This window comes from Oncorhynchus tshawytscha, linkage group LG13, assembly GCF_018296145.1.
Source record: "Oncorhynchus tshawytscha isolate Ot180627B linkage group LG13, Otsh_v2.0, whole genome shotgun sequence".
Classification (NCBI taxonomy): Eukaryota; Metazoa; Chordata; class Actinopteri; order Salmoniformes; family Salmonidae; genus Oncorhynchus; species Oncorhynchus tshawytscha.
The window spans coordinates 54,611,917-54,637,729 of NC_056441.1; the positions used below are offsets into that span (position 1 = coordinate 54,611,917).

General features: G+C 45.2%; 5 protein-coding genes across 12 annotated transcripts; 2 read left to right on the forward strand and 3 right to left on the reverse strand.

The window, feature by feature from the left end:
* The first annotated feature begins 1,599 nt into the window (after window positions 1-1,599).
* On the forward strand, window positions 1,600-13,405 carry LOC112265175 (inositol polyphosphate 5-phosphatase K). Of its 4 annotated transcripts, XM_024442264.2 has the most exons (14): window positions 1,600-1,759; window positions 2,083-2,188; window positions 4,508-4,612; window positions 4,817-4,925; window positions 5,218-5,334; window positions 5,492-5,667; window positions 5,856-5,967; window positions 6,287-6,396; window positions 6,550-6,576; window positions 9,248-9,485; window positions 9,821-9,958; window positions 10,057-10,140; window positions 10,217-10,321; window positions 10,505-13,405. In XM_024442264.2, exons 2-14 carry the CDS (start codon window positions 2,094-2,096, stop codon window positions 10,583-10,585), a joined length of 1,497 nt encoding a protein of 498 aa, XP_024298032.1. In that variant the 5' UTR covers window positions 1,600-1,759; window positions 2,083-2,093; the 3' UTR covers window positions 10,586-13,405. The 4 variants fall into 4 exon arrangements, with proteins under 4 accessions (XP_024298032.1, XP_024298033.1, XP_024298030.1 ...); XM_024442265.2 differs by lacking the exon at window positions 6,550-6,576 and having other exon boundaries at window positions 1,601-1,759; XM_024442262.2 differs by lacking the exons at window positions 1,600-1,759; window positions 2,083-2,188 and adding an exon at window positions 2,212-3,631.
* On the reverse strand, window positions 13,079-15,635 carry LOC112265177 (centrosomal protein of 55 kDa-like). The gene has a single exon (XM_042295949.1). It carries the CDS (start codon window positions 15,569-15,571, stop codon window positions 14,174-14,176), a length of 1,398 nt encoding a protein of 465 aa, XP_042151883.1. The 5' UTR covers window positions 15,572-15,635; the 3' UTR covers window positions 13,079-14,173.
* tekt1 (tektin 1) lies at window positions 15,635-20,054 on the forward strand. Of its 3 annotated transcripts, none has more exons than XM_024442271.2 (8): window positions 15,635-15,821; window positions 16,112-16,353; window positions 16,527-16,692; window positions 17,616-17,744; window positions 17,824-17,970; window positions 18,437-18,662; window positions 19,064-19,260; window positions 19,654-20,054. In XM_024442271.2, the coding sequence occupies exons 2-8, from the start codon at window positions 16,164-16,166 to the stop codon at window positions 19,811-19,813; spliced, it is 1,215 nt and encodes a 404-aa protein (XP_024298039.1). In that variant the 5' UTR covers window positions 15,635-15,821; window positions 16,112-16,163; the 3' UTR covers window positions 19,814-20,054. The 3 variants fall into 3 exon arrangements, with proteins under 3 accessions (XP_024298039.1, XP_024298040.1, XP_024298038.1); XM_024442272.2 differs by having other exon boundaries at window positions 16,117-16,353; XM_024442270.2 differs by having other exon boundaries at window positions 16,141-16,353.
* LOC112265176 (F-box only protein 39) lies at window positions 20,038-22,799 on the reverse strand. Its single transcript, XM_024442266.2, has 3 exons — window positions 21,615-22,799; window positions 20,735-20,911; window positions 20,038-20,378 (listed from the first exon to the last, which is right to left on the reverse strand). Exons 1-3 carry the CDS (start codon window positions 22,782-22,784, stop codon window positions 20,250-20,252), a joined length of 1,476 nt encoding a protein of 491 aa, XP_024298034.1. The 5' UTR covers window positions 22,785-22,799; the 3' UTR covers window positions 20,038-20,249.
* A 41-nt stretch (window positions 22,800-22,840) lies between these two features.
* Window positions 22,841-25,641, reverse strand: LOC112265181 (XIAP-associated factor 1). 3 transcript variants are annotated; one of them, XR_006078663.1, is made up of 8 exons: window positions 25,474-25,641; window positions 24,916-25,066; window positions 24,758-24,814; window positions 24,345-24,558; window positions 24,113-24,183; window positions 23,749-23,940; window positions 23,470-23,586; window positions 22,841-22,971 (listed from the first exon to the last, which is right to left on the reverse strand). XR_006078663.1 is itself a non-coding variant. In XM_024442274.2 (7 exons), exons 1-7 carry the CDS (start codon window positions 25,515-25,517, stop codon window positions 23,554-23,556), a joined length of 762 nt encoding a protein of 253 aa, XP_024298042.1. In that variant the 5' UTR covers window positions 25,518-25,641; the 3' UTR covers window positions 23,002-23,553. The 3 variants fall into 3 exon arrangements, 2 of the variants coding, with proteins under 2 accessions (XP_024298042.1, XP_024298043.1); XM_024442274.2 differs by lacking the exon at window positions 22,841-22,971 and having other exon boundaries at window positions 23,002-23,586; XM_024442275.2 differs by lacking the exon at window positions 22,841-22,971 and having other exon boundaries at window positions 23,002-23,586; window positions 24,931-25,066; window positions 25,474-25,640.
* Between the last annotated feature and the right edge of the window lie 172 nt (window positions 25,642-25,813).

Genomic DNA, 25,813 nt, shown 5'->3' on the forward strand with positions numbered 1-25,813 from the left:
AGACTGACTGAACAGAAGCAGGGATGCTAGTTTAGACCGCAGTTAGACTGACTGAACAGAAGCAGAGACATTAATTTAGACCGCAGTTAGACTGACTGAACAGAAGCAGAGACACTAGTTTAGACCGCAGTTAGACTGACAACAGAAGCAGAGACGCTAGTTTAGTCCTCAGTTAGACTGACTGAACAGAAGCAGAGACACTAGTTTAGTCCTCAGTTAGACTGACTGAACAGAAGCAGAGACACTAGTTTAGACCTCAGTTAGACTGACTGAACAGAAGCAGACTAGTTTAGACCTCAGACTGACTGAACAGAAGCAGGCTGCCGGATGAGAAGGCTCGATCCTGTCATCCTGTGTAAGTCAAGTACAACTATAGAAGGTTGAAGGGGGAAAATATACCTATGTTGATAACATTCAAAGTTGTAGGTTTTTTTAATTGAAAGATGGAGAGTGGAGTGATTTCTTTTAAAGTAACTTGTGACAGAGAGCAATGAGAGCACTGACCGAGTTGAGGAAGTCGGAGGATTTACTCCGCCCTAAATCTGTCTTGAGTTAATCTCTTTTTTTTGTATGGAGGTCTATGAAAAAGTGTTGAATTACGTGAGGCTTATTTGAACGAATAGAAGTTTCAATGTTTAGGCTGTTAAAATTGACTGAGATAAGTGGTTACATGTGGCATTCAAATCAAATCTCATTTATTTGTCACGTGTGCCGAATACAACAGTGAAATGCTTACTTACAGGCCCTAACCAACAGTGCAATTTTTAAGTAAAAAATAGGTATTAGGTGAACAATGGTTAAGTAAAGAAATTAAAAACAACAGTAAAAAGACAGTGGAAAAACTTTGAGAAAAACAACTTTATTGTGCCTGTTGTGCCCTCTCATTGGCTAGAATGGTCCCACTGACCTGACCTCACTTATCTTCCCTCATTAAGGATATGTATTGTAGGGAAGATGACGGAAATGGATGCTCTGTTCAAAACGGATGGCGGGTCAGGTAAAGATGAGTGAGAAGGAGTGGGCTACAGTCATGAAAAAGAAAGGAAACAAAATAAGTAAAGTTGTGATGGAAACAAAGATATCCCTAGATTTGTTTATAGTAGGAGTTTTGGATCAGTGTTACCTGGGGGATCCGTTTGAAGTCACGAGGAGTATCGTGGATGCATAGGGTGGCATTGGTGAGAGTCACAGGAGCTGGTCTTATTCAGATTTCCTGTGTGTCCATAGAATAGAAGAAGCTTGCTTGATAGTATTTAGTGCAATGGTCATAAACTACACAGCACAAACAAAGATGAAATCAGAGAAAATTTGAATTATTGTGAGTGCAGCAGAATGTTTATTGGAATTCAGTGAGCTTACAGCAGAGGCTTTGCATGAAACCAAAGGATGTTACGCCCTCACAGGCCCCTGAGCCGGTGTAGAGATGTGACTCGAATATGAATGTAAATGAAGAGTGGGGAGTTTTATTTTAATTTGTATGATGTTGGTTTTTTCACCGGCCTATAATTTATGTTTTTTTTTTATATAGTTTACCGACCATACAGTAGGTGGCGGCATTCTCCTCTAATGTTTGTTTGTGGACTGCCATAATACCGTAGAAGAAGAAGCGCGGTCACTTGGCGATCTTCTTTGAGGAAGCGCATGTGCAAAACGTAAACAAAGTGTTTTGGGTAATCTCACACCCAAATTGTAATTTTTCGTGGATAATTTCTGTAATCAGAAATAGAGTAGGCTACAACAAAACAACAGGCATTTCCAGGTAGTAAGAAAATTGTACATTTATTATGTGTACTATATTGTACTATTTAGTATTATCTGTACTATATTTTAATCTGTTGTAATCATTAACACAGATCAAGTAGCTAGCTAACGTTAGCTAGCTAATTTAAAGGAACGAAGCTAATTGCTAGCTACCTACTGGCATAGCTAACTTCTCATCTAATGTGTAAAAACATTCCTAACATTCCTGTCTTGACATTCAATACTTAGAAGAAAAACATTTAAAACAACATATTGCTGTGTGTTCATATCATGCGTTTAAGTTAGTGTTTGTACCGTTATCATGATTCCATGATTTTGCAGCTGGTGAGATTATGGAGAAAGATGACGGTACCAGAGAAGACACCCAGTCACAAGTCAAGAACTCAGTCAGCATGGAGAAGAACTGCTGCAACGAGGACACTTTCAGGTTTGAATGTCTCCTTGTGGTCATAGGAGCTCTAGCCAACAACTTTTATTAGCGAAGATGTTTTGCCCATAAGGAGACACTGCACATTTCATTTGTTTACGGTCAATGGACACTACCCACCCAGTATCCTTTTCAGCAATGCGGTGGTGGTGGTGCAGGCAGCATAGCATTTGAACTGACAAAGAACTGCATGTGGTTGGATTGTTGGCTACATCATATCTTTGCAGGCTATTCAGAAATGTAATTGGAATGCATGCACACAGGCATACTATTTCCTTATTAGGTCTGTATTCCCCCAGACAGAACACAGTGCAACTTCACATTGTCTACCAGTGCCAGGACCCAATACAAAGCTGAGAGCATAATATTGGGAGTATTGTTCTGATTAGGTTTCCCAATGCATTGCATCCCCACACATATTAGAGAAATAATCCATGCCACTCTTTCCAAATCGAAGGAAAGTTCAGTTAAGCAGATGATTGGGCCCAAGGTCTACTACCACCACTGGCACTTTGTTTCTCTTCTAAGCCTTGCTAGAAGTTTCCTCATTGTGGACTGGTGTTGAGCAAATGATTACAGACTAAGTTGCATTTTCTAGCATTAAGGGGTCGTTTTCACATAGTGGGTCTCACGTGGCCCCTTCTTGATCCTGCTTAACCCGTAATCCTTCTCAGTCTACTTCAGACCCTCCACAAATATTCTCAGGTCCCTTATTCACTTCCAGAGGCTGGATTTTATGAAAGGCATTGCTCCTCCAAAAGTATACATTAGTTGTCAGATCTGTCTTAACTGGTCTATCCTACTCTTCTTCCACCTGTTATACTGTAGCCATTTCTGTGCTTTTGCGACATCAGGAGTTCTGTATGGTCTTTCATATCAAATTCAGACTCACACAGGATGCCAAGGGAAAGTGCAATGATGAGGGTCTCCCATTGATGGATCTTGGAACAAGAAAGAATTGTCAAGGACATAAATCTGCAGTTGGACCAGTGTAGAAGACACTGCCTAGGATCTCTACAAATATTCAAGTATCCAAATTTCCATTTAAAGGAAAAACTATTGATCTCTAGTGAAACATTCCCCTTGTGAACAAGGAAGAACCACCTGCCTTTCTGAACTCATCATTGCATCAGTGACCACCTCCATATTTTCCTCCTCTCTTCCCGACACTGAGGTTCCTTCCAGAAGCTCACCCACAATGGATGAGATCCGCCGGGTGTTCGGTTCGCCCATAGGGCGTGTCCGCTCGGACAGCATAGCCAGCTCTGCCACCCAGTCATCGGGCAGCCGCTTGCTGCTGCGCCAGCGCCTCGCCCAGCTCATGACCTGCGTGGATGACCTGAACCCCTCGCCCCAGCTCCAAGAGCAGGTGGTACGCAGCTTGGACAACGCCTTCCTCGTCTGTGGTAAAAGGGCCAACCGGACCAAGAAAGACAACTTCAGGTGGACATTTATAGGCTTTGCAGAGTTCCTCTTTTCTGACTCTTTGGCCTTATTTCGACTTGACTTCCTCTTTCTCTGTTTGTTTAACATCAGAGTTGTTTTAAATCAAAATGCATTGCACATGGTTCTTCATTGCAAGGGTTTAGTTGATGAATACAAAGTACTGTAAGACTGGATACTAATGATTCTTCTTGACTAAAATGCCCAGCAATGACTTCTCCATTTTATTCCAATGTTGTCTGTCTTTATCTGAATACAGAGGGTCTTAGTTGATAGAGAAGTTAGACACATTTTTCATGTCTTGATTTTAGGCCTTGGACCTTTGGTTGATCAACCTCTTGAGCTCAGAGCAGGCAGTGTGTGCCGTCTGTTCTGGATCGTAATCTCTGGCATGCTTATCTTTTGGTTTGATAACCCAAATGATCCTTTTGTTAACAGAACTGAAAGGCTAATGATGTTAGGACCATAGAGATCGTACGGCTGTGTTCTGGTTAGTTCTGTACTGAGGACATGGAAATTGATGGGCTTTGTTCTTTGTTGAGAAGTTTTCTTCTTTCACAGTTTTTGAATTGATGTAGACTATGGTTAGAGAGATGTGACTAGGCTTTATCAACCACCACGGTCCATTCAAGACTGGCTAAACATGATGTTGTTGTGTAACTAAATAAGCTTCTGAAAGTTGCAGTCCAATTTGTCAGGCTTTTGCGCTAATGAGTTTCAGAGAACTGCTGTGCAAGTGAATCACGATCTGCTGCTCTCTCTCTCACTCCTCTCTTTCTCACTCCCTATCTCTACCTCTCTCTTGCTTTCCATCGCCCCCTCTTTACTCTCTCACTCCCTCTTTCTCTCCCTCTCACTCTCTCTCACTCCCTCCAGGCTTCACATGGTCACGTGGAATGTCGGTACAGCTGATCCTCCAGATGACATCAGCTCCTTGCTTCACCTGAACTCCCCAAAGACCCCAGACCTCTACGTGATTGGGTGAGTTACGGAGCTACGGCATGCTGATCGGACATTGATTGAGACAGACAGTGCAATGGCATGACAGGAAAATCCGTTTTTTCCTGTGTAAAGTCGACAAAGTTTATTCAGAGTGGCATGGAGAAAATGCTTCAGTAGGTTTATTTGTATGATACTAATGTTACTGGCAACAATAGTTATAAAATGTGTGTGTGTGTCTCGTAGTCTCCAGGAGGTGTACGCTGCTCCTCACAGGTTCATCATAGACATGGCCGTTGAGGACTCCTGGAGCCATCTCTTCATGTCCAGCCTGGCACCACGAGGCTACCTAAAGGTACAACAGTAGGACAATATGGCTTCATAACACCTAACAATACCACTCCAGCACCATAGAGCGGTTTGAACTAGTTTTATGCCACCAGCCTTAGTCTGAAGCAACAGACAAATGTGCTCTCAACATAATTTGTCCTCAGTTTATTTTCACCTCTTTGTCTTTCAAAGCGATATAATTAGCATCTTATGTTGTCTCTCCACTTCCACCCTTTTGAGTCTGCCATTAGTCTTTTTCCCGGTTACATAAAGACTCAATTGCCCAGGTTTAGATGACAGTCTTGTTGTGCTTGCAGGTGTCCTCCATCCGAATGCAGGGCCTCCTGCTACTGTTCTTCTCCAAACTGGCCCACGTTCCATTCATTAGAGACATCCATGACACCTACACGCGCACAGGCATCTTCGGCTACTGGGTAAGATCAGGCTCAGTGGATGTTAATTACTTATTATGGCACCTTATAGCGAGTGTTACAAGGCATTATAAATGCACTTATAAGGCATTATGTGTGTGAGCCTCGCAGAAGAAGGGTGTTATTTGTACGTTTGATCGATTGACCCTGCGTCCAACAGGGGAATAAAGGCGGGGTGTCCATCCGCCTGTCTTTCTACGGCCACATGCTCTGCTTCCTCAACTGTCACCTGGCGGCACACATGCAGTACGCCTCGCAGCGCGTCGACGAGTTCGAGTACATCCTGGACACGCAGACCTTCGGCCCCAAGAAGGCCCCCCACGTCCTCGACCACAAGTCGGTATACATTAAACGCACGTTGTCAATTGAGTGGGCATTTTTCTGTATTCACACTGTTGCTGCCTCAGTGTTTTATAAGTGGAGGAGCCTGGCATCTGCTTGTGATAGGATTTTAAGTACTACTGTGCTCTCTCTGTGTTGAACGTTCACAGTGGCCTCTCTCTCTTTCTCTCTCTCTCTCTCAGGCTGGTCTTTTGGTTTGGGGATTTGAACTTCCGCATCCAAGATCACGGCATGCATTTTTTGCGCAACTGCATCACCAGCCATAAGTTGAACTTGCTGTGGAGCAAAGACCAGGTCAGACTCATGGGAGATGCATTTGTTTTGCTCTGTCTTGGAGAATACTATACCTACATTGGAGTGTGAAAACGGACAGTGGCTTTTCATTTGACACGTGTGCGGTTGTCTTTGTTTTCCTGCATGTAAGACATAGGATGTGTCCCAGACGGCACCCTGTTTGTTCACTTTATACGTGCACTACTTTTGACCAGGGCCCTTAGGGCTCTGATCCGAAAGAAGTGTGCTCTTATGGGAATGGGATTTGGGGTGATGCCGTCGTATCGCCTGAGGATGTTAAATGTGATGCTTGTCTTGTCATTCCGTGTGGTTGCATCAGTTGACCATGATGAAGAAGAAGGAGGCTGTCCTGCAGGAGTTTGACGAGGGACCTCTGGACTTTCAACCGACTTACAAATTCGACAGGTTCTCTGACCGCTATGACAGCAGGTAACTCTTTGCCCCTATAAAGGATTCACCGTTGTTTTCTTTCAGATTTCCCTCCTTTGCGTCGTCTTTTCCGCCTGCTCTTACTGAGCTGACTGCCCGCTCTCCTCACAACACACTATTATTCAAACCCTCTGCTCTCTTCTGACTTCACAGGTCTCGACGGACATGGTTTGGTGTTCAGTAAGCTAATCACAACACCCCTCTCTTAATGCCACCCTAATCCCCCTTCAGCAGTATTCTGCTCCTGCACAATAAGCCCACTAGAACTGTTGTAAGACGGTGATGGATAGATTTATGCTATGGAAAGTCTAAATGACTCTGTTTGCAGCTAACACAGTTTCCTCTAACAGTACCTGTGGTATATCAGTCGCTGTTATCTTCATATGAAGCTGCTTGAAAATCCCATTGATACGTATCAGCGCCATGGCTGCCATGCTCAGTGGACACAGTATTCTGGATTTGTTAAGGCTAATTAATTTAACCCCCACAATACCATCTCTCTCTGAGAGCGAGAGAGAGAGAGAAGCTTTTGCTAGCCGACTGTACCATTGCCTCTGTGTGGGCGTAAGCAGCTGTCAGGTTCTAACAAGCATGGTTACTTGCTATATACAGCACAACCTCCTGTCCTGCTGCGTGGATTTGTCACTATGGACTTCTAACGAATCGCTGTATACAGTGTGTTCAGAAAGCATTCACTTTTTCCACATTTTGTTACGTTACATCCTCACTCTATAATTGATTAAATGTTTGTTTTTTTCTCTCCTCAATCTACAGACAATAACCCATAATGACAAAGCAAAAACAGGTTTTTAGAATTTGTTGCAAATGTATCAAAAAAAAATGTAATAACGGAAATATCACATTTGACATAAGTATTCAGACACTTTACTCAGTACTTTGTTGAAGCACCTTTGGCAGCGATTACTGCATTGAGTCTTCTTGGGTATGACACTATAAGCTTGGCACACCTGTATTTGGGGCGTTCCTCCCGGTCTTCTCTGCAGATCCTCTCAAGCTCTGTCAGGTTGGATGGGGAGCATCGCTGCACAGCTATTTTCATGTCTCTCTAGAGATGTTCGATTGGGTTCAAGTCCGGGCTCTGGCTGGGCCACTCAAGGACATTCAGAGACTTGTCTCAAAGCCACTCATGCGTTGTCTTGGCTGTGTGCTTCGGGTCGTTGTCCTGTTGGAAGGTGACCTTTGCTGCAGTCTGAGGTCCTGAGTGCTTTGGAGCAGGTTTTCATCAAAGATCTCTCTGTACTTTGTTCCGTTCATCTTTCCTTCGATCCTGACGAGTCTCCCAGTCCCTGCAGCTGAAAAACATCCCCACAGCATGATGCTACCTCCGCCACCATGCTTCACTGTAGGGATAGTTTTGGCCAGGTGATGAGCGGTGTCTGGTTCCCTCCAGACGTGACGCTTGGCATTTAGGCCAGAGAATCTTGTTTCTCATGGTCTGAGAGTCCTTAGGTGCCTTATGGAAAACTCCAAGCAGGCTGTCATGTGTCTTTTACTGAGGAGTGGCCTCTATCTGGCCACTCTACCATAAAAGCCTGATTGGTGGAGTGCTGCAGAGATGGGTTTCCTTCTGGAAGGTTCTCCCATCTCCACAGAGGAACTCTGGAGCTCTGTCAGAGTCACCATCGGGTTCTTGGTCACCTCCCTGAACAAGGCCCTTCTCCCCCGATTGCTCAGTTTGGCCGGGTGGCCAGCTCTAGGAAGAGTATTGGTGGTTCCAAACGTCATCCATTTAAGAATGATGGAGGTTACTGTGTTCTTGGGGACTTTCAATGCAGCAGACATATTTTGCTACCCTTCCACAGATCTGTGCCTCGACACAATCCTGTCTCGGAGCTCTACGGGAAATTCCTTCGACCTCATAGCTTGGTTTTTGCTCTGACATGCACTGTCAACTGTAAGACCTTATATAGACAGATGTGTGCCTTTGCAAATCATGTCGAATCAATTGAATTTACCACAGGTAATCAAGTTGTAGAAACATCAAGGATGATCAATGGAAACAGGATGCACCTGAGCTCAATTTCGAGTCTCATAGGAAAGGGTCTGAATACTTATGTAAATAAGGCTTTTCTCTTTTTTATTTTTAATACATTTGCAAAAATGTCTCTGGGTTATTGATGATAAAATTATTTTATCTTATTTAGAATAAGGCTGTAACGTAAGAAAATGTGTCAAAAGTGATAAGGGTCTGAATACTTTCTGAATGCACTGTTGCTGTATGCATTCATGTGTGCGCACGTGTTTGTGTGGGGGATGGGGGCGTACGCGGGTGTTTGTGTGTCAGCGTCATTACATACGGCCTCCACCACTATGCACGAATCAGTACAACTGAGAGGGCACTCACTGCATGAGTCACCCAGTGAGACGGGGTGGCAAACTAATACAGCTGTGAGAGACGACTAATGAGGGATGTGAAAGGATACAAAGCACTGTGGAATCTGATCCATCATGTCGAGCAGACTGAAGTGACACTGAGATGGGTAAAACGCTACAGAAATCCGGCTACCTTATGAGAATACTTGTCATACTCTCTCCGTCTCTTAACACTCTCTCATGTCATTCTCTCATACACAGGCTTTGTTCCAATGTCCACACTAGCATACTACTAGAATGAATAAATGAATTGGGCATGCATTCTAAGTGATCTACTGATTTTACTTTCTATTGCTCTACATCTGCCTCCTTGATCGTCTCTCACTAAATCTCTTCGCTTGTCCGTTTTCCTGTTTCTCTCCATCTCTCCAATTCTGACAATCATTATCTTTCTCGCTTTCCAAATTGTCTCACTAAATCCCTGTCTCTTCTCTCGTTCGCCCGTCTGTCTGCCCAGTGGTAAGATGCGTAAGCCGGCTTGGACAGACCGGATCCTGTGGAGGGTGAAGCCTAAAGAGTCACCCCCAGAGGAGGAGAAGGACGAGGACAGGGACTCTGGTCTGGATGAGAAGAACTCCAAGCAGCAGGAGGAGGAGGAAGAGTTCCCTCTGAAACTCAAGCAGGATTCGTACACCAGCAACATGGAGTACGGCGTCAGCGACCACAAGCCTGTCATCGGCGTCTTTACCTTGGAGGTGACTGAGGCAGCGGCATTTCCCATTCCCGCATCTGAGACCGTATGAACAGAGTCTTAAGAGTAGCAGTGCTGATCTAAAACCAGTTCCTTCCTGTCCATATAATGTTGTTCATTATGATCTAAGAGGCAACACTTACTGACCCAAGATCAGCACTCCTACTCTGAGGCGCTTTTTGAATACGGGCCCTGGACTGCTTTTCCAATGTGACTCTTAATAGTGAAACCGTATGATGCAAATATACTGCTTTATACTCCTTCACCCTCTAGCCAATCCTGACTACCTCTTCCCTCCGTTTGTTCTGCCGTTCCCTCCTGTCTATCCCCACACTGTAGTTGAGGAAGATGTACGAGACGCCGTTGGTGCGCGTGTGTGCCGAGGGTGAATGGAGCGCCGACTTTGACGCCATGGTGATCTACAGCCCCCTCCAGCCCTTCCCTTCTAGCGCCTGGGACTGGATCGGCCTCTACAAGGTCAGAGTCGACCTAAACCTCCGCTGTTCTTTTCAACCGTAGTCGTACTGTATCGTCAGCTGTGTAGTTTTTACAGGTGTGTGTGTGTGTGTTTACAGGTGGGATTCAGGAGTGTTTCGGACTACATTACCTACACCTGGGTGAAGGATGATGAGGTCTCGTTTAATGACGAGCTCACCCAGGTAATATGACTGCGCGCGCGCGTCTCTTGTGTTTTATGACACGATGATGCTTGACTATGTTTCTGTGTTTATCCAGGTCTATGTGAGCAAGGATGAGATTCCGGTGCTGGGAGGGGAGTGTGTGCTCTGTTACTACTGCAGTACGCTCCAATGCATTGTGGGTATTAGCTCACCCTTTAAGGTAAGTGCAGGTTTACTGTAAGCCACCAAGGGACAGTCCAGAAATGGATAATATACATACATGCTCTTATACATACATTTTGGGACAGTTTTCAGGATACAGGTTCAGCCATGTCCTGGACTATAAAGCTTGGAGATTCTCCATTTGAAGTTTGGATTTATAAATGTCTCCGTCTGGTTTTAGGTACAAGAGTCCAAAGTGGCCGTTGAGGAAGGTCTAGCGCCGGAGAACATCAACGGCCTTGACAAGGCCACAGCCAGTTAGGACCTGTGAGTGGACCAGACATGCCCTCGAACACTCTCACACAGTCTGTCCGTCTATGCTGTTACACACCTGCCCTTTTGACCTTTGGTTGCCTGTCTGCAAGCTGCGGTGCTGCTGGAGTCATAGAATGTTACTTAGAAATGATAGGCTAGTGCACTTTGAATTGAATGAATCGTACTGTTTAGCTGTCTTGTTCGCCACTGCCAGTTGTGGTGGCAACATTAACCTGTGTGTTTATTTCTGTTCTGTTCAGATGTTGATTCCGCTTTTTAAAATCAGCCGCAGAGAGATATTGGCAGTGTCGCTTTAAGAAAGGTTCAGTCTTAGTTTTGTTGTGTATTTTTTGCTGTTGGTGTTTGTCTCTTTGGATTCATACAGAACACATTGGACATTGTCAGATGTTCCAGGTAGCTTGTACAAAAGTTGAACATTGACATCAAAGTCGTGGCTGTTTCACTTGAACATTTGACCAATCATCTAATGATATCATAAATGCATGATTATCTCATTGTTTTTAAAATAATGGTTTATATATTTTTATTTTCCCCTTGCAGACTTAGTCGTCTGTTAACAAAAACCCTTTGTGCTATGCTATTCCATTTCAATGCAATTTCTAATAGAGGATATGTTTGAGAAATACAGTGAGTGCCATAATTCATTGGACAGTGACCATTTTCTTCGTTATTTTGGTTCTGTACTCTAGCACTTTGAGTTTGAAAGGATACAATGACAATGAGGGTGAAGTGCAGACTGTCAGCTTTAATTTGACGCTATTTTCATACCTGTCGGATGAACCGTTTAGAAATTACAGCACCTTTTGTACATGCCCCCCCCATTTTACTACAAGTATTTGTTGAATTGGCTTCACAGATGTCTGTCGTTAGGCAGGTGTATTCATTTGTGTCGTTTGTGAATGCAGGAGAGCTGTTGTCGAAGAGTATTGATTCTAGACTTTGCTATTGCCTTTGGAGGTTGTTGTTGGGATGTGACAACATGAGGAAGACAGCAGTGTTGATGCAAATGAGGCTGGCCGTCATAAGGCTCAGAAATGAAAATCAATCAATCAGGAACATTGCAAAAACCCTGGGCCCAAGTCAACAGTTTGGTTCATCATTAACAAGAAAAAAACAACCGGTGAACTCAATTATGTCAAAAGACCTGGTAGACTGAGGAAGACCACTGTAGTGGATGACTGGAGAATACTCTATGGTGAAGAAAACCCCCCTGACAACAGCCCAACAGATCAGAAACACTCTCCTGGATGCCGGTGTAGATGTGTCAAAGTCTACCATACATAGACTATACCAGCAGGACTACAGTGGGTACACTACAAGATGCACACCACTGATAAACCTGAAGAACAGAAAGGCCAGATTATCGTTTGCTAAAAAGCACCTAAAAGAGCCCCAAGAGTTCAGGAAATAAGTTTTGTGGACAGATGAGACAAAGATTAACATGTACCAGAGTGATGGAAAGAGTTTTTTGGGGAAAAAGACCCATGATCCAAAGCATACCACTTGATCTGTGAAACATGGTGGAGGGGGTGTTATGGCTTGGGCCTGTATGGCTGCCAGTGGAACAGGCTCACTTGTCTTCATCGAGGATGTGACTGCAGACAGAAGTAGAACAATGAATTCTGATGTCTACAGAAATATTTTATCTGCTCAGATAAAAGCAAATGCCTCCAAACTCATTGGACGGCACTTCATCATGCAACAAGACAATGACCCTAAACATACTGCTAGAGCATCGAAGGGGTTTTTGATGGCCAAAAAGTGGAGAATCCTTGACTGGACGAGTCAATCACCGGATCTGAATCCAATTGAACGTGCATTTTACATGCTGAAGAGGAGACCGAAGGCAATAAGTCCCCGAAACAAGCAGGAACTGAAGATGGCTGCAGTACAGGCCTGGTAGAGCATCACCAGGGAAGATACCCAGCGTCTGGTGACATCGATGCGTCGCAGACTTCAAGCAGTCATTGCATGCAAAGGATATGTGACCATATATTAACAACGATGACTTTATTCTACACTATGTTAAACTGTCCAATGTTTTTGATGCCTGAAAATGGGGGGCTATGTATTAAAGCTTCTATAATTTCTAAACGGTTCATCCGATATGTATGAAAATACCCTCAAATTAAAGCTGACAGTCTGCACTTCAGCCTCGTTGTCATGGTATCCTTTCAAACTCAAAGTGCTAGAGTACAGAACCAACCATACAAAACAATGGTCACTGTCCAATGATTTATGGTGTTCAATGTATATTGCACAATTTGATCTTGTTCATATTCATGACCATATGCCCTTTTTATAGATGTGCATAAAGGTTACTGGTTTATGCATATTATTTAAGTAATTTTGGTTCTAGTCAGTGTGATTGGGGATGAAAAGTTATTTACGAAAAAGTGGATTCAACAAGTGCCTCAATGTTAACAACCTGTAGATAACTGTTCCACGGAGACTCTGGTACAAAACTATGTCATTCCTATTTGATTATTTATTGCTGCATTTGAAATGTATGAATAATGAGTGTTCTTATTCTTAAAACATATGCAGGTCTTGTATTGCTTGTACTGTACACATCAACATTTCATCTGAATAACTTGTACTTTTCTGCGACCAATTTCAGCGAGGTCTGTTCAAATGTATTTTATTAATGTCTTTAAACGCTTGTACATTTACTTGTAAAGATTGTTCAGTATATTGAAAATCAGGAGTGCTCTATTTTCTCAGTAACATGTGGTAAATGAATGAATACAAATGTTATACTGTAACCCATTTAAGGCTTAAATGAAGTAAAACATCTAGATGATGATGCCTGTCATTTATCACGAGTCTCGAAGAGAAATACAATCAGTCATTTCTATATCTTCTTTGATACAATGTAACCTTTTTATTTTATTGTAATAAGATTTTGCTTAATTTACAAACTATCATCTTAGTTGGAAACAAGAACTATACATTTCTAGAACAAGAAAGCTTTTTTTTTTTTTAATTAACGGGTATTTAGAAGATTTATGCAAGGATAATAATAATGGACATTAGGAACAACAATGCCCAACAGTCCCTGAACATCAAAATGATCTAAAGTATTTTAAACCAGGAAACTGATTTACACTTTAGTCAAAGAGAGAAAAACATGTCCAAAACATTCAAAGGTTGAGTGAGTAAACAAGTTTAACAGTTATAAAGGGCTTTATAAAATACACTCACTGGCTTGAAGCAGCGTTCCTTACAGTATACAGTAAGCACTATTTCCAGTTTGATCGCCAATCTGATCCCGTAGCAATCCAGTACCAAGGTGCATACAGTACACATGGAGGATTACATTTGACTCTGCTCAACACACAGACGCAGTGCACAAAGTAACCATGACATTGCAGCTGGCGTTTGCACCAGCTATAACATTTTGAAAAGGGAAGTTTAGTGCGTTTTAGAATTGTAAAATGTCCCCCCGAGCCTATTCAAGACTTCCTTATTGGGGCGGGTACTCCCAGCCATAAAAATAGGACTAGATTCTAAATCGATTGGATAGATCTAGGCCTACTTCTATGCTTCCAGCCCTGTACAGCCCAGACAGTGTTTACAGACAGTGCTCGAGGTGGGCCAGCAGCTCTCGGTGGTGCCTGGTGGGGTACTGGGCTCGGCAGCTGGGGCACTCTAAGAAGCTCTCATCTAGCAGCTTGGGGACCTGAGAGTGGGAGGTGACGCTCTCTTTGGAGCGCTTCAGGGGTGCTGGGGGTCTGCAGTGAGCGCTGGCGTCGTACAGGCCGGACAACTCCCTCTGCCCCTTCTCTGACTCGAGTTTGGCAACGTGGTCCTTTGCCTTGCGTAACTCCTTCAACACCTTGTGGAGCTGTTGTTGTAAATACTGACAGTCTCGCTTCTCATCCTCCAGGTCTTTGGCGGACACCTGGATCTGCTGTTCCAGAATTGTGACGCGTTTCTGCTCCTCATGCAGGCTCAGTAGGGATTTCTGCAGTAGATTCACCTGTACTAGGAGCTCAGCAGACCTGGTCTCCTTTTCCTCTAGTCTAGCCTGGAGCTCTTCCATGTCACCCCACAGATGGCCCTCTCTGTCCCCAGAGCGACGCTTCTCCTTCTGGACACTCTGCCAGATACTCAGCCTCTCCTCCTGGAACTGCTGCCTCACCTCTCCCACCTCTCTCTGCTTCTCCTCATACCTACACTGCAGCTCAGACAGTTGTCTCTGGGCTGTGTTGACCTGCTCTCTCTGAGTTTCCAGCTCCCTCTTGGTCGTCAGTAACAATTTCTCATAGTGCTTCTGTATCTGCACTGACCTCTCTTCTGAGTGGGCGTCTTTATGCTGCTGTGCGAGGGCCTGCTTGGCCTGGTTCAGCTGCTGTTCCAGCCCAAACACCCGGGCCAACACCACCTTCACATACACCTCTCTCTGCTGGTCGTAGGCCAGCCACTGCTGGTTCTTTTCCAGGGCATCTGTGAGGTGGTCATGGCTCATTGCAGTACTGGTGGTGAGCACCTGTCCATTGGATGGGCAGCTCAGCTGCCCAGCGCCAGGTCTACTATCCAGCTCCTGGCACTTAGCAGACACGGACACCAGCTTGTTCTTAACGTCCTCTGTCTCGGCTTGGAGTGACTGGAAGAGTTTTTTTCTCTGGTCGGCTTCCCTGACATAGTGGTCTATCTGGGCCTGCAGACCGGCCACTGTCTCACCTTCTGCTGCATGGGCCTGCTGCCAAAGAGAGCAGATTTCCTGGTCTCTGGCCAGCAGCTGCTGAGCATTCTTCTCCCGTAGAGTCTCTAGTGACAGGATTTTCTCTAATAAAAGCTTGTTATTTCCAGAATCTGATTGTTCTCCTTTCTGAGGAGACAGCTCATCCAATGACTTCCTGAGATATGCATTCTCCTTTCTGAGTTTACTGATCTCCATATCATTTTTGGAGCAACACAGCCTTCCACCTGTCTTGTCGACGAAGTTGTTTTTGTTGCTGGATGACATCGTTGCTAAGCTAGCTAACGGTAGCTAGCAAATGGCCTCACACAGATGTTGTTGTTAGAATCCAAATCTGATCCCTCCGCTGGCATTTTAAATTTCCCGCGGTTGATAGCTCCGCCCAGATTACGACGTCCTGCGTTGACCTAGCAACCGTTTGTTTACAACCTGTCCTTGAGTTCAGTCTTTGCTGACAAGACGGGCAACATTGTTGCAACTTTTGACGCGAACCAGTGTTTCACACCGCATAGTAAAGGTATGGTAAGAAGAGAGATTTAGCTCACTACTTATATTTTACTGACATTTCGCAAGCCATGTTTGTTAGCTAGTTTGCTCAAGTTTATATGACAACTTGCTAGCTAGCTAGCGTGCTAACATTACTGTAGCGAGTCAAATAAAATAAATGTCCATCCTAGTTACCTACTGTAGCTAATTGCTATTTAGTTGGTAGTTTGCCAGGCTATTTACTAGTTTTGGTAAAACATGATCTGCCTTATTAATCTGCCTTATTGAGTGACATTTGTGATGTTGTTTCTTTATTGAAAGGAAAGATGGTTATTTTCCCCCCCTTCCAGACTGAAAGAATTGCAGTGGAGAAATGTCTAGGTTGATGGACCCTCCGCCCAAGTTCCTGCCACCAGAATGGAGGCTTGCAAACCAAATACATTATGGGAATGCGGAGGTTGAGCGTTCACGCTCTGAGCGACTCACGGCTGAGAGTAAGAGGCTGATAGAGGAGAGTGGCATGGCAGCCAAACGCATGCAACAGGATGCCAACAAGAGACTGGGTAAGATTACATCAATTAGAAGAGGTGATAACACTTCTGTCAAAGTAGTGGTTGATCCATCACTGCAAACGAATGGTTTGTCTGTTCCACTTTGTAATGACACATACATTACATGACAACCTCTGATAATACCCAACCACACACCATTCTTACCATCCTATCTCTGTGTTCAGAGCAGAGAATCCATGACATCAAGTTCTGGAGGACAGAGCTGGACCAGAAGTTGGAGGAGGTTGTCCAGGAGATTGAGGTGCTGATATCCTATAAAAGCCGGGTGGAGAGAGCCTTGGAGAGCTGTGCCGAGCCCCTCAGAGTTGCCCTGCAGTGCCTGACTGAACGGTGAGGAGTAAACTCCCAATCAGTCAGTTGGAAAATGCAGTGATACACAAATAGGTGGGAAGGAGTCTGCTCACTGTTCCAACAGGGACCTAGAGTCACCAGACTAAGACCAACAGATAAATAAGAAGGAGATCCTTCAGTTGTCGTGCAACCTGGTATCAGAGCATTTCGTATTATGCTGTATGTAAATTCTAGGGATTCCATTTAGTATGATATGTTACGTTTCATATGGTATGTATTAATTTGTGGATGTGCATCACCCATTTTGTTTGATATGTTACGAATTACAATTCATATTATATGTTACCAATTTGTAAACTGTACAAAATGTAATGAATTTGCTAAACATACAGTGTTACATTTTTTAAATTTTATGTATGCTATGTTACAAATTCTGGCTAGGTGGCTAACTTTAGGTTTAGGTTAGGGGTTGGGGTTAAGTTTAGGAGATTGGTTAGGGAAAGGGTTAGCTAAAAGGGTTAGCAAACATGCTAAGTAGCTGCAAAGTAGCTAAAAAGTTGTAAGTAGTTGAAAAGTTGATTATTAGCGAAAATGCTAAAGTTATCCATGATGAGATTTGAATTCACAAACTTTCGGTAGCTTGGTGGGTAGGAGTGTTGGGACAGTAACCGAAAGGTTGCTGGATCGAATCCCCGAGCTGACAAGGTAAAAACCTGTCTTTTTGCCCCTGAGCAAGGCAGTTAACCCACTGTTCCCCGGGCGCCGATGACGTGGATGTTGATTATGGCAGCCCCCCGCTCCTCTCTAATTCAGAGGGGTTGGGTTATATGCGGAAGACACATTTCTGTTCAATGCATTCAGTTGTACAACTGACTAGGTATCCCCCTTTCCCTAGACCTTCGCGTTATACCCTACTTTTGATTTTTGCCTTAAGTAACCATCTGTCTCCATGTGTGTTTCAGGCAGAGGCGTGTTTCCATTGACCTGGTACATGACGACGTGGAGCGGGAACTGATGAAGGAGAGGGAGGTAATCGAGGGAGTGGCATCCCTGCTGAACCGCACCCTGGAGCAGACCAATGAACAGATCAGGTGGGCGAGGGAGGAAGTGGTTCGTCACACACACACGATCAAGTCTCATTATCTCATTATTTTTCTGTTCTGGCTCCAGACTGAACCGCTCTGCAAAGTACTACCTAGAGAAGGACCTAGGGGACAAGTTCCAAGCAGAGCAGATTGATGGTTTCTGCTCCATCCTCACAAGCACCTCCCCGAATATTGACAACGCGACAAGTCAGACATCACTCGCAGCACCAGGGTAAAACACTGACGCTTTGTGTTTGTGCAATGTGGGGCAGTAGGAAATACAATGCAGTCTCACCTGCAGCAAAAGTCCTAATTCTACAGATAGAAATAGAAGGCCTGTTGTCACAGTGCTTTGTAATGGATAGTTGGGGCATTCTGCATACAGTAGGTCCATTAGAAGCATTATTCCCTTCAGCCAGCAGAGGTCAGTGGTAATGCCTCCTCTAACCACCCTACTTATCTAAACCTTTTCTACCGGTTTTTATTTTACCTTTATTTAACTAGGCAAGTCGGTTAAGAACAAATTCTTATTTACAATGACGGCCTACCCCGGCCAAACCCTAATGACGCTGGGCCAATTGTGCGCCACCCTATGGGACTCCCAATCACGGCCGGTTGAGGTACAGCCGGGTTAACCTGCCGTCCTTTCATGACTCGCTGAACAAAAATCATACAACATTTAATCCCTCCAATCCTAGTGCCACTGTGACACCAGAGGAGTGGGAGACCTTCTCCAATATCAACATCCTCAAAGCAGAGCGCGAGAAGAACAACTCCCTGGCGCTGAGGGCTCTGGTGGACAGCCTCCTGGAGCAGATGGCTGCTGACATGCGCAGGCAGCACAAGGCTATGGGCACTGCCCTCCGGCTGCAGGTCCAGGAGACCAAGGCAGCCAAAGGACAACTAGAGGACCACTTGGTAAAGGTAAGCAGGAATGTGAAAAAGCGTTTATATGCTTAACCCAAGCCATTCCCCCCCCCCCCTATGATTAGTTACTGAAGCAATTCCCACACATTTTAAATTACAGTCATTTAGCAGACGGTCTTATCCTGAACGACGTACTGGCGCAATTAGGGTTACACGTCTTGCTCAAGGGCACGTCGGCAGATTTTTAAACCTAGTCAGCTCAAGGTTTTGAACCAGCGTCCTTTCAGTTACTGGCCAAACACTCTTAACCACTCAGTTACATGTCACCCTGGGATTAGTTACTGGAATGATTCCCCCTATGATTAGTTACTAGAATGATTCCCCCTATGATTAGTTACTGGAATGATTCCCCCTATGATTAGTTATTGGAATGATTTCCCTCCTTTCCCCCTTAAAAGGTTCTGTCAGAGGTGGCCAGCCAGGAGTGTAACCTGGAGGCCCTGCGCGTGGCCATCGACGACAAAGCAGGTCCCCTGAAGGTGGCCCAGACGCGGCTGTCCGCCCGCAGCCAGAGACCCAGCATCGAGCTCTGCCATGACCCGGCCCAGGTCCGCCTGCTCTCCGAGGTCCAGGAGCTCACTGCACACATCAAGAGGTGATGATGCACTCCACTTTCCTGTCTACTGTACCTAACTCTTCCTACTGATCTCTTCTAACCTATCTAGGATTTCTGGCCACTATTTTCACTTCAACTACAAGTCAAGCTATTTTGTAGTACTTTACAGTCATGTTTTAGCTCTGTACGAAGTATAAGATTAGTTATCCTGACACAACCCAGTGATCAGTGATTCTCTACACTCATGGTTTTGTTATACAAACAGGATATCACAGCTTTAATTTCAAGTCTTTTTGTTTAGTAGATACAGCATCTCTGTTTAAGAGACTTTTCCCGAGCGTATTATGTGAATGACATATTGAATGTTTCGCCTATTTGCCATGAGTTGTAGTAGTCTCCCATTGTCCTGTGTCAACCCTGTGACCCCCCCAGACTGCGAGAGGCCCAGGCCCAGTCGGAGATGGAGCTGCTGGCCCTGACCCGCTCCCAGCTGATCCTGGAAGAGGAAATCCAGGTCAAGTCCCACTCCCTCTACATCGACGAGGTCATCTGCACCCAGCTCCGCCAGCCCATCTCCATCCACAGCTTCTGAATACCACTCCCACCATGACAAGCCTGGTCCCTGATCTCTTTGTGCTGTCTTGCATCAACAGATCTGGGACAAGCCTAGACCATGGCCACAGTGGGGCTCTTTAGATTATGCTGACATACCCAGGCCAGCATTTTACATTTGACTGATAAATAAAATATGAGGTATACATTGTGATGGAAAGTTGGAGTGCTTGTATTGTTTGCATCAATTTTAATACAATATTTGGGTTTGAAGAAAAGCAGGATCAGAGTTGTGTAGCGTGTGTTTATTTACAGCGGTGTGTGTGTATGTGTGTGTGAAAGAGAGTGTGTGTATTTGCCAGACCCATCATGATTGTGCATCAAATTGTAGTTCCTTCCTCCTCTTCCTTTAACTGGTGCTAATATAACAAAAAAAAAAGCTGTCTTTATGGGCCCACGTGTCTGTCAGGCAGGAGTCAGAGCATGGGGTAGGAGATGGCAAAGTAGTGGAGCTCTGAGTTGATGAGTTGTCTGTAGCGAGAGTACACCTCCTCCAGCTGCTCATCCTCGTCCTGAGTCTCATATTTGTTGATGTAGATCCGCACCTGGGACACAAACACAAGCAGATTATAAACCAGACAGTCTATTGCTCACATAATACAGTAATGCACATTGCTATAGCTAGGTACAGCACATGAAGTGTCATCAGTAGTAGAGGAAGGAAAATGGGACCTGCCCCTTTAAGAACTGACAAAGATGACTGCCCAGCTGAAGGCTGTTTCATTTATGACCCAAACAGACTTTAAAATGCCTGCAATATCCCTGTTCACTGGGCAGGAGAACACAGCAGGCTAGTGTGTGGAGCTTGTGTCAGTAAATCGCTTCAATGCCAGGACATAGATTGGTATGCAGGTCGGTAGGCCTAAATGGCCTTGGCCTAACTTCCAGAGCTCTGGCTCACCTTGATGGTCCTTAGGATGATCTTCTTTTCCAGGCGTTTCTGCAGCAGCCGGTCCAGGAAACTGATGTCCAGGAAGGCCCAGACCTTCATGTAGACCAGCTGGCTGCACAGCAGCACCACCTCCAGCAGCTCCTCGTCCACAGACTCGTGGCTGTTGTTCAGGTCCAGGGTCAGTTTCTAACCCACGGAATGGGGTGGAGAGAGATTCACGACACTTCAAGAATGGAGTCATGTTTCTTGTTAAAGTATGAGCGCCACCGACTTCCTATTGACAGTTCATTCATTCCGTGGATTCATTCCGTATCGCGGAAGATCTGCATAACAATGTAAAGGTAGTTTCCGATTGAGCTGACGTATGCAGCGTTTACTGTGAACGAAGTCTCCACAAACGCGGCAACATTAGCTTTAAAATGTACATTTTTCGCGATACTTCGGCAATACCGATTGAATGCAGTCATTGAGGATGGTTTCCCTGACATAGATTAAGCCTTGTCCTGGACTAAAACACATTCTCAATGGAGATGGACTAAAACACATTCTCTTAGTCCAGAACTAAAACACATTCTCAATGGAGATTCTCTTAGTCCAGGACTAAAACACATTCTCAATGGAGATTCCCTTAGTCCAGGACTAAAACACATTCTCTTAGTCCAGGACTAAAACACATTCTCAATGGAGATTCTCTTAGTCCAGGACTAGGCTTAATCTGTCTGAACTGCATGGATATAAAAAGACAATGTAGGTACATGAAAAAACACTTGATACACTACACATACTGTGCAGATTTATTCGCCACACCAACCAGTAGCCTAAATGGTGCCATCATCGCTCCATAGCTGACTGCTACTGTGTATTGCCGGGTAGAGAAACCAATCCTCACCTGTAAACAGCTCCTGTAGCAGGGCACTAGGTTGGTAAGGGCAGGCTTGACACTCCAGTCCTGTTCACTGAAGTAGCAACTGGTGAGACTGAGCGAGCGCAGCGGGATCTCTCTGAGCAGAATCCTCCCCAGCTTGTCCATGTCGAGGATCCGCTCCACTGTGATATGCACACGGAGGTCGGGACAACGCTGAGCCAGATGGGACCAGGCATCCCCCCAGACCACCTGGATGTGGGGCTCGTGGATATGGCATCGTATGGTGAACGTCTGCAGGGACCCTCCCCCGTCCAGGCTCCTGCACGCCGCGGACAGGGCCGCCAGCAGCTCGTCCGACAGGCAGCTGTAGTTGAGGGTCAGGGTGCAGAGGCCCTGGAAGCGGTTCATGACCTGGGGGAAGGCGGGGCTAATGAAGACGGCCAGCGGCTGTGAGAAGAAGTCCTCCAGGTTGAGGTGGGTGATGCCGGGCCGGCGGCCCAGGTGGATGTGCTGCTGAGATGCAGCCACAGCCTCCAGCACCTCCAGGCCCTGGGGCAGGTTGAGGCGGGCCCCTCGCAGGCTCAAGTAGCCCAGGCGGGAGCTCTCGCGGCGCAGGTAGAAGGTGAGGCTGCGCACTAGCGCCTTGCGTACGCTGCGGCACCAGGCGGCGCGGTCCAGCTCCATGTGGTTGACAGTTAGGCGGCGTAGTCCGCCTCTGGTTTTACGCAGCGCGGCGAGGAAGGTCCTCAGCGTCTGCTGGAAGCGCCGGGACACCAGAGAGTTGAGGGGGTGGGAGAAGCGGATCTCCAGATCCTCCAGGTAAGCGCCGTAGGTCTTCGCGTAACACACGGCCGTCTCCAGCTCCGAGCGGCGGGTCCTGGAGATGCGGCCGGAGAAGTTGAAGGTTCGAACCCTCCAGAGAGAGGGCGAGCGCATGACGTGGTGCCAGTGGAGACACACCAGGGCCGCCTTGACACGGTCACGGTCACGCAGCCACCAGAACACCTGCCGCAGACACACGTCCGGGAGGTTAGCCCAGCCCAGTTTAGACTCCTCATTTTCCTCCGCCTCGCCTTCTTCCTCCTCTTCCTCCTCCTCCTCATCCATTATCTCTATTCCTTCATCCTCCCCCTCCTCTTCTTCTTCGTTTTCATCCTCCGAGAGCTGTTCCTCTGGATCCTCGGAGTAATTCATTTACAAGGAAGACGTTTTGCCCAACCACTCACGTCTCTCAGATTCATCCACCAAATGTAAAGAAATAGTTCTCCCTGTAGTCTGAAATGTATTCTATGTGACTCTGGGGTTCACTTGGACTACAGCGAAGCAGAGGACACATTGACACGTGTCCGTTGGGTGGCCATCAATGTGTCCCAGTTGTCACCTGGAAATGACGAGACACCAAAACTGAAGCTCTGGAACCTTCACAGCTTTTATTGTTGTCACCATGAAACCAAAGAGACACCTTGTGACATCACAATAGGAGAAGATAAAACCGGATGGCTCACAGTATTTGGATCCATTATTAACAAAAAATATAATATCCTTAAGTGTGCGTACAGCAAAACATTTGATTGTAAATCAGTTATGTACATTAGTAAACAAATATTAAAATGTAAAACTTTTGATGAGTTCAATGACGGAGAAAACATTCCCATTTTCAGAACATACTGCATTTCAGTTGTAAACAATGTATTATACAACAATCATAGAATAGGACACTTGTCCTCTTGTAGAGAAGAATCCTGACTAATATAATAAGTCCTAATCTCTTACTGTTACCCCCAACCCATCCAGTCACCAGAAATAACTCAACTGCCTCTGAAATACACATTTTCGGCAAAAAATAACTTGCGATTTGCTCAAATAAATCACGACTAACCTTGTTCATTGTGTTATTAATAATTTGTTAACCACTACACCAATTCACCATGGAGTGTTCCTTCAGAAGTTCTGAGCACGTTTCTCATTTCAAGTTGCCATGGATTTGACATTTAATCTGAAAGAAGAAACAAAAGACCCAGTTAGTTTGTCTCTTTTTCATCACTCCAAATGATTAAAAAGGGGACCAGGGTTTGGGTCAATTCCAGGGTTGGAGACTGAATTCAAATGGAATTAACACAACCCAGAAGGCTACTGTGTTTTTGGGAAGGCGCTGTACCTCATGCCATCGTAGTGTGACTACGGGGAGAGCCAGGTGACAGTGGGGACAGGTGTTGATCTGGTCAATATCCCCCTCTCTCCCCTCTTGCCTCCTGCCTTGGGCTGAGAACAATGCAGACTTCATAGAATTGGTCAAACGAGGACTGGGCTGTTCCTGTTCAGCCTCCTCTGATGTGTGGTCACACCACAGCTAGCAGTTGGGGAAGAGATTTGAACAAGTAATTTAAACACAAAGCTTTCCATGGAGAATCTGCATTGAGAATACTTGTTTGTCCCAGAAGTAGGCTTAATATAGGTGGCAAAACAAGGAGGAATGATCTGATGATGATGACTTGGGTTCATGCTGTTGAATAAGAACATACCTGATGTTCTGCCATCTCCTCCAATGGGAAAGACCTCATACAGCTCCTGCAAGCCACTGCTGTTCGCCTGCCTGCATCCAGAAAACACCACATTAGTTTGAATATTACATAACCTCGAACACCATCATATCAAACTCATCTGACTGCATAGTGATTACGATTTCCATTTTCCAATGGGTTGAATATTACATATGGCAAATCAACTTAAACTGAAGTGTGGGGGTAGCCTCACCGTTGGAGGATGGTGGGGAGGGGTTATCAGGAACATAGAGGTCAGGGCAGATCTGGGCATGCTCCGGCTGGTCCCTCAGAGTGACGTAGCGTCCGCAGTCGGAGCAGCGCTCGGTGCGACTGCCACACGCCACGCTGTGCTCCGCCATGGCCGACAGCGGCAGCTCCAGCTGGCAGAACTCACAGCACTGCAGCCTTTCCTTACACTCGTCCGACTGAGGGGGGGTGGGTGATTCATTCTTTATAACAATCGTTATTATACACCTGTATCAATTACAGTTTGATTATGACGATCATGCAGAGGAACTCATTCCAATCCATTCACTGAAACGGCATCGCCATGATGTGTGTGTGTGTGTGTGTGTGTGTGTGTGTGTGTGTGTGGCAATGCGGGTGACCGTTGAGCAGTCTCACCTCATGGTCCAGTAGCTGGCAACGCTCCACCTTTTTGTTGCACTTGGTGCATTTCACCTGTGGGAGTGACGAAACGTCAATATATCGGACTTAAACAATTGGGCCCTTTATCTCTCAACATCTATTCAAGTATTTGGAAGTGATCCTGGTTTCATTACAGCAGAGTGGTTAACCTGGGTGTGCTGGTCCTGATGATGCTGCTCCAATAGCTGTCTGGGAACCGGCTCATCACAGTCTGGACACAGGCACAGGAACCGCTGGCAGTGGGACTCGTGCAAGGCAAAGTTGGACACAGCCACCTCCTTGTGACTGACAGTTGAATACGAGCACAGGAGAAGTGTTAGAGGCACGACAAGACCACTGACCTGAGTGGGCAGTGGTTTAAAGTACTGAAGTAAAAATACTTGAAAGTAGTACTTTAAGTCGTTTTTTGGGGTATCTGTACTTTACTTGATTATTTATATTTTCGACAACTTGCACTTTCCCTTTCAAAGATTCTAGACTAGGATTCCATGTATTGACTGAAATGCCTCTTGTAAAGCTGAAATTGTGGCAGCCCAGTGAATATTATTGACAATGTATCTTATTATGAAGTGAACGTTCTCTCTCAACAAACTAAGGCATATATTCTACCAATTAATGCTGAAGAATATCCACTGTTACTTTAATGCTTTCTTTTGAACGTTTTACATATTAAAATGTTTTAATTATCTCACCACTGGTCACAGACACGGGTTGTGTTCTCTTCCTTGTCTGCCATCGCCGTAAAAGGTGTAAATTATGATTCCAAAACCAGTAGCTCTCGCCCGACCAAGCATTTAAAACCAATTGTTTTACGCCCAACTGGTGCAACCCGTCTCAGGAGACGTAGGAAATAGCATTGTGAAACTAGCGACATTGAGGTCATGTGATCATATGGATAATTTTCTAAATAAAAGTCAACCTGGAGAAATGTTACTTGGCTGTTACATTACGTTTTTCAGATCTAAAATCACACAGCAAATATTGTTTAAAGTTACGTAAATTGAAAATAGAAAATAGATTTTTTTCAACATG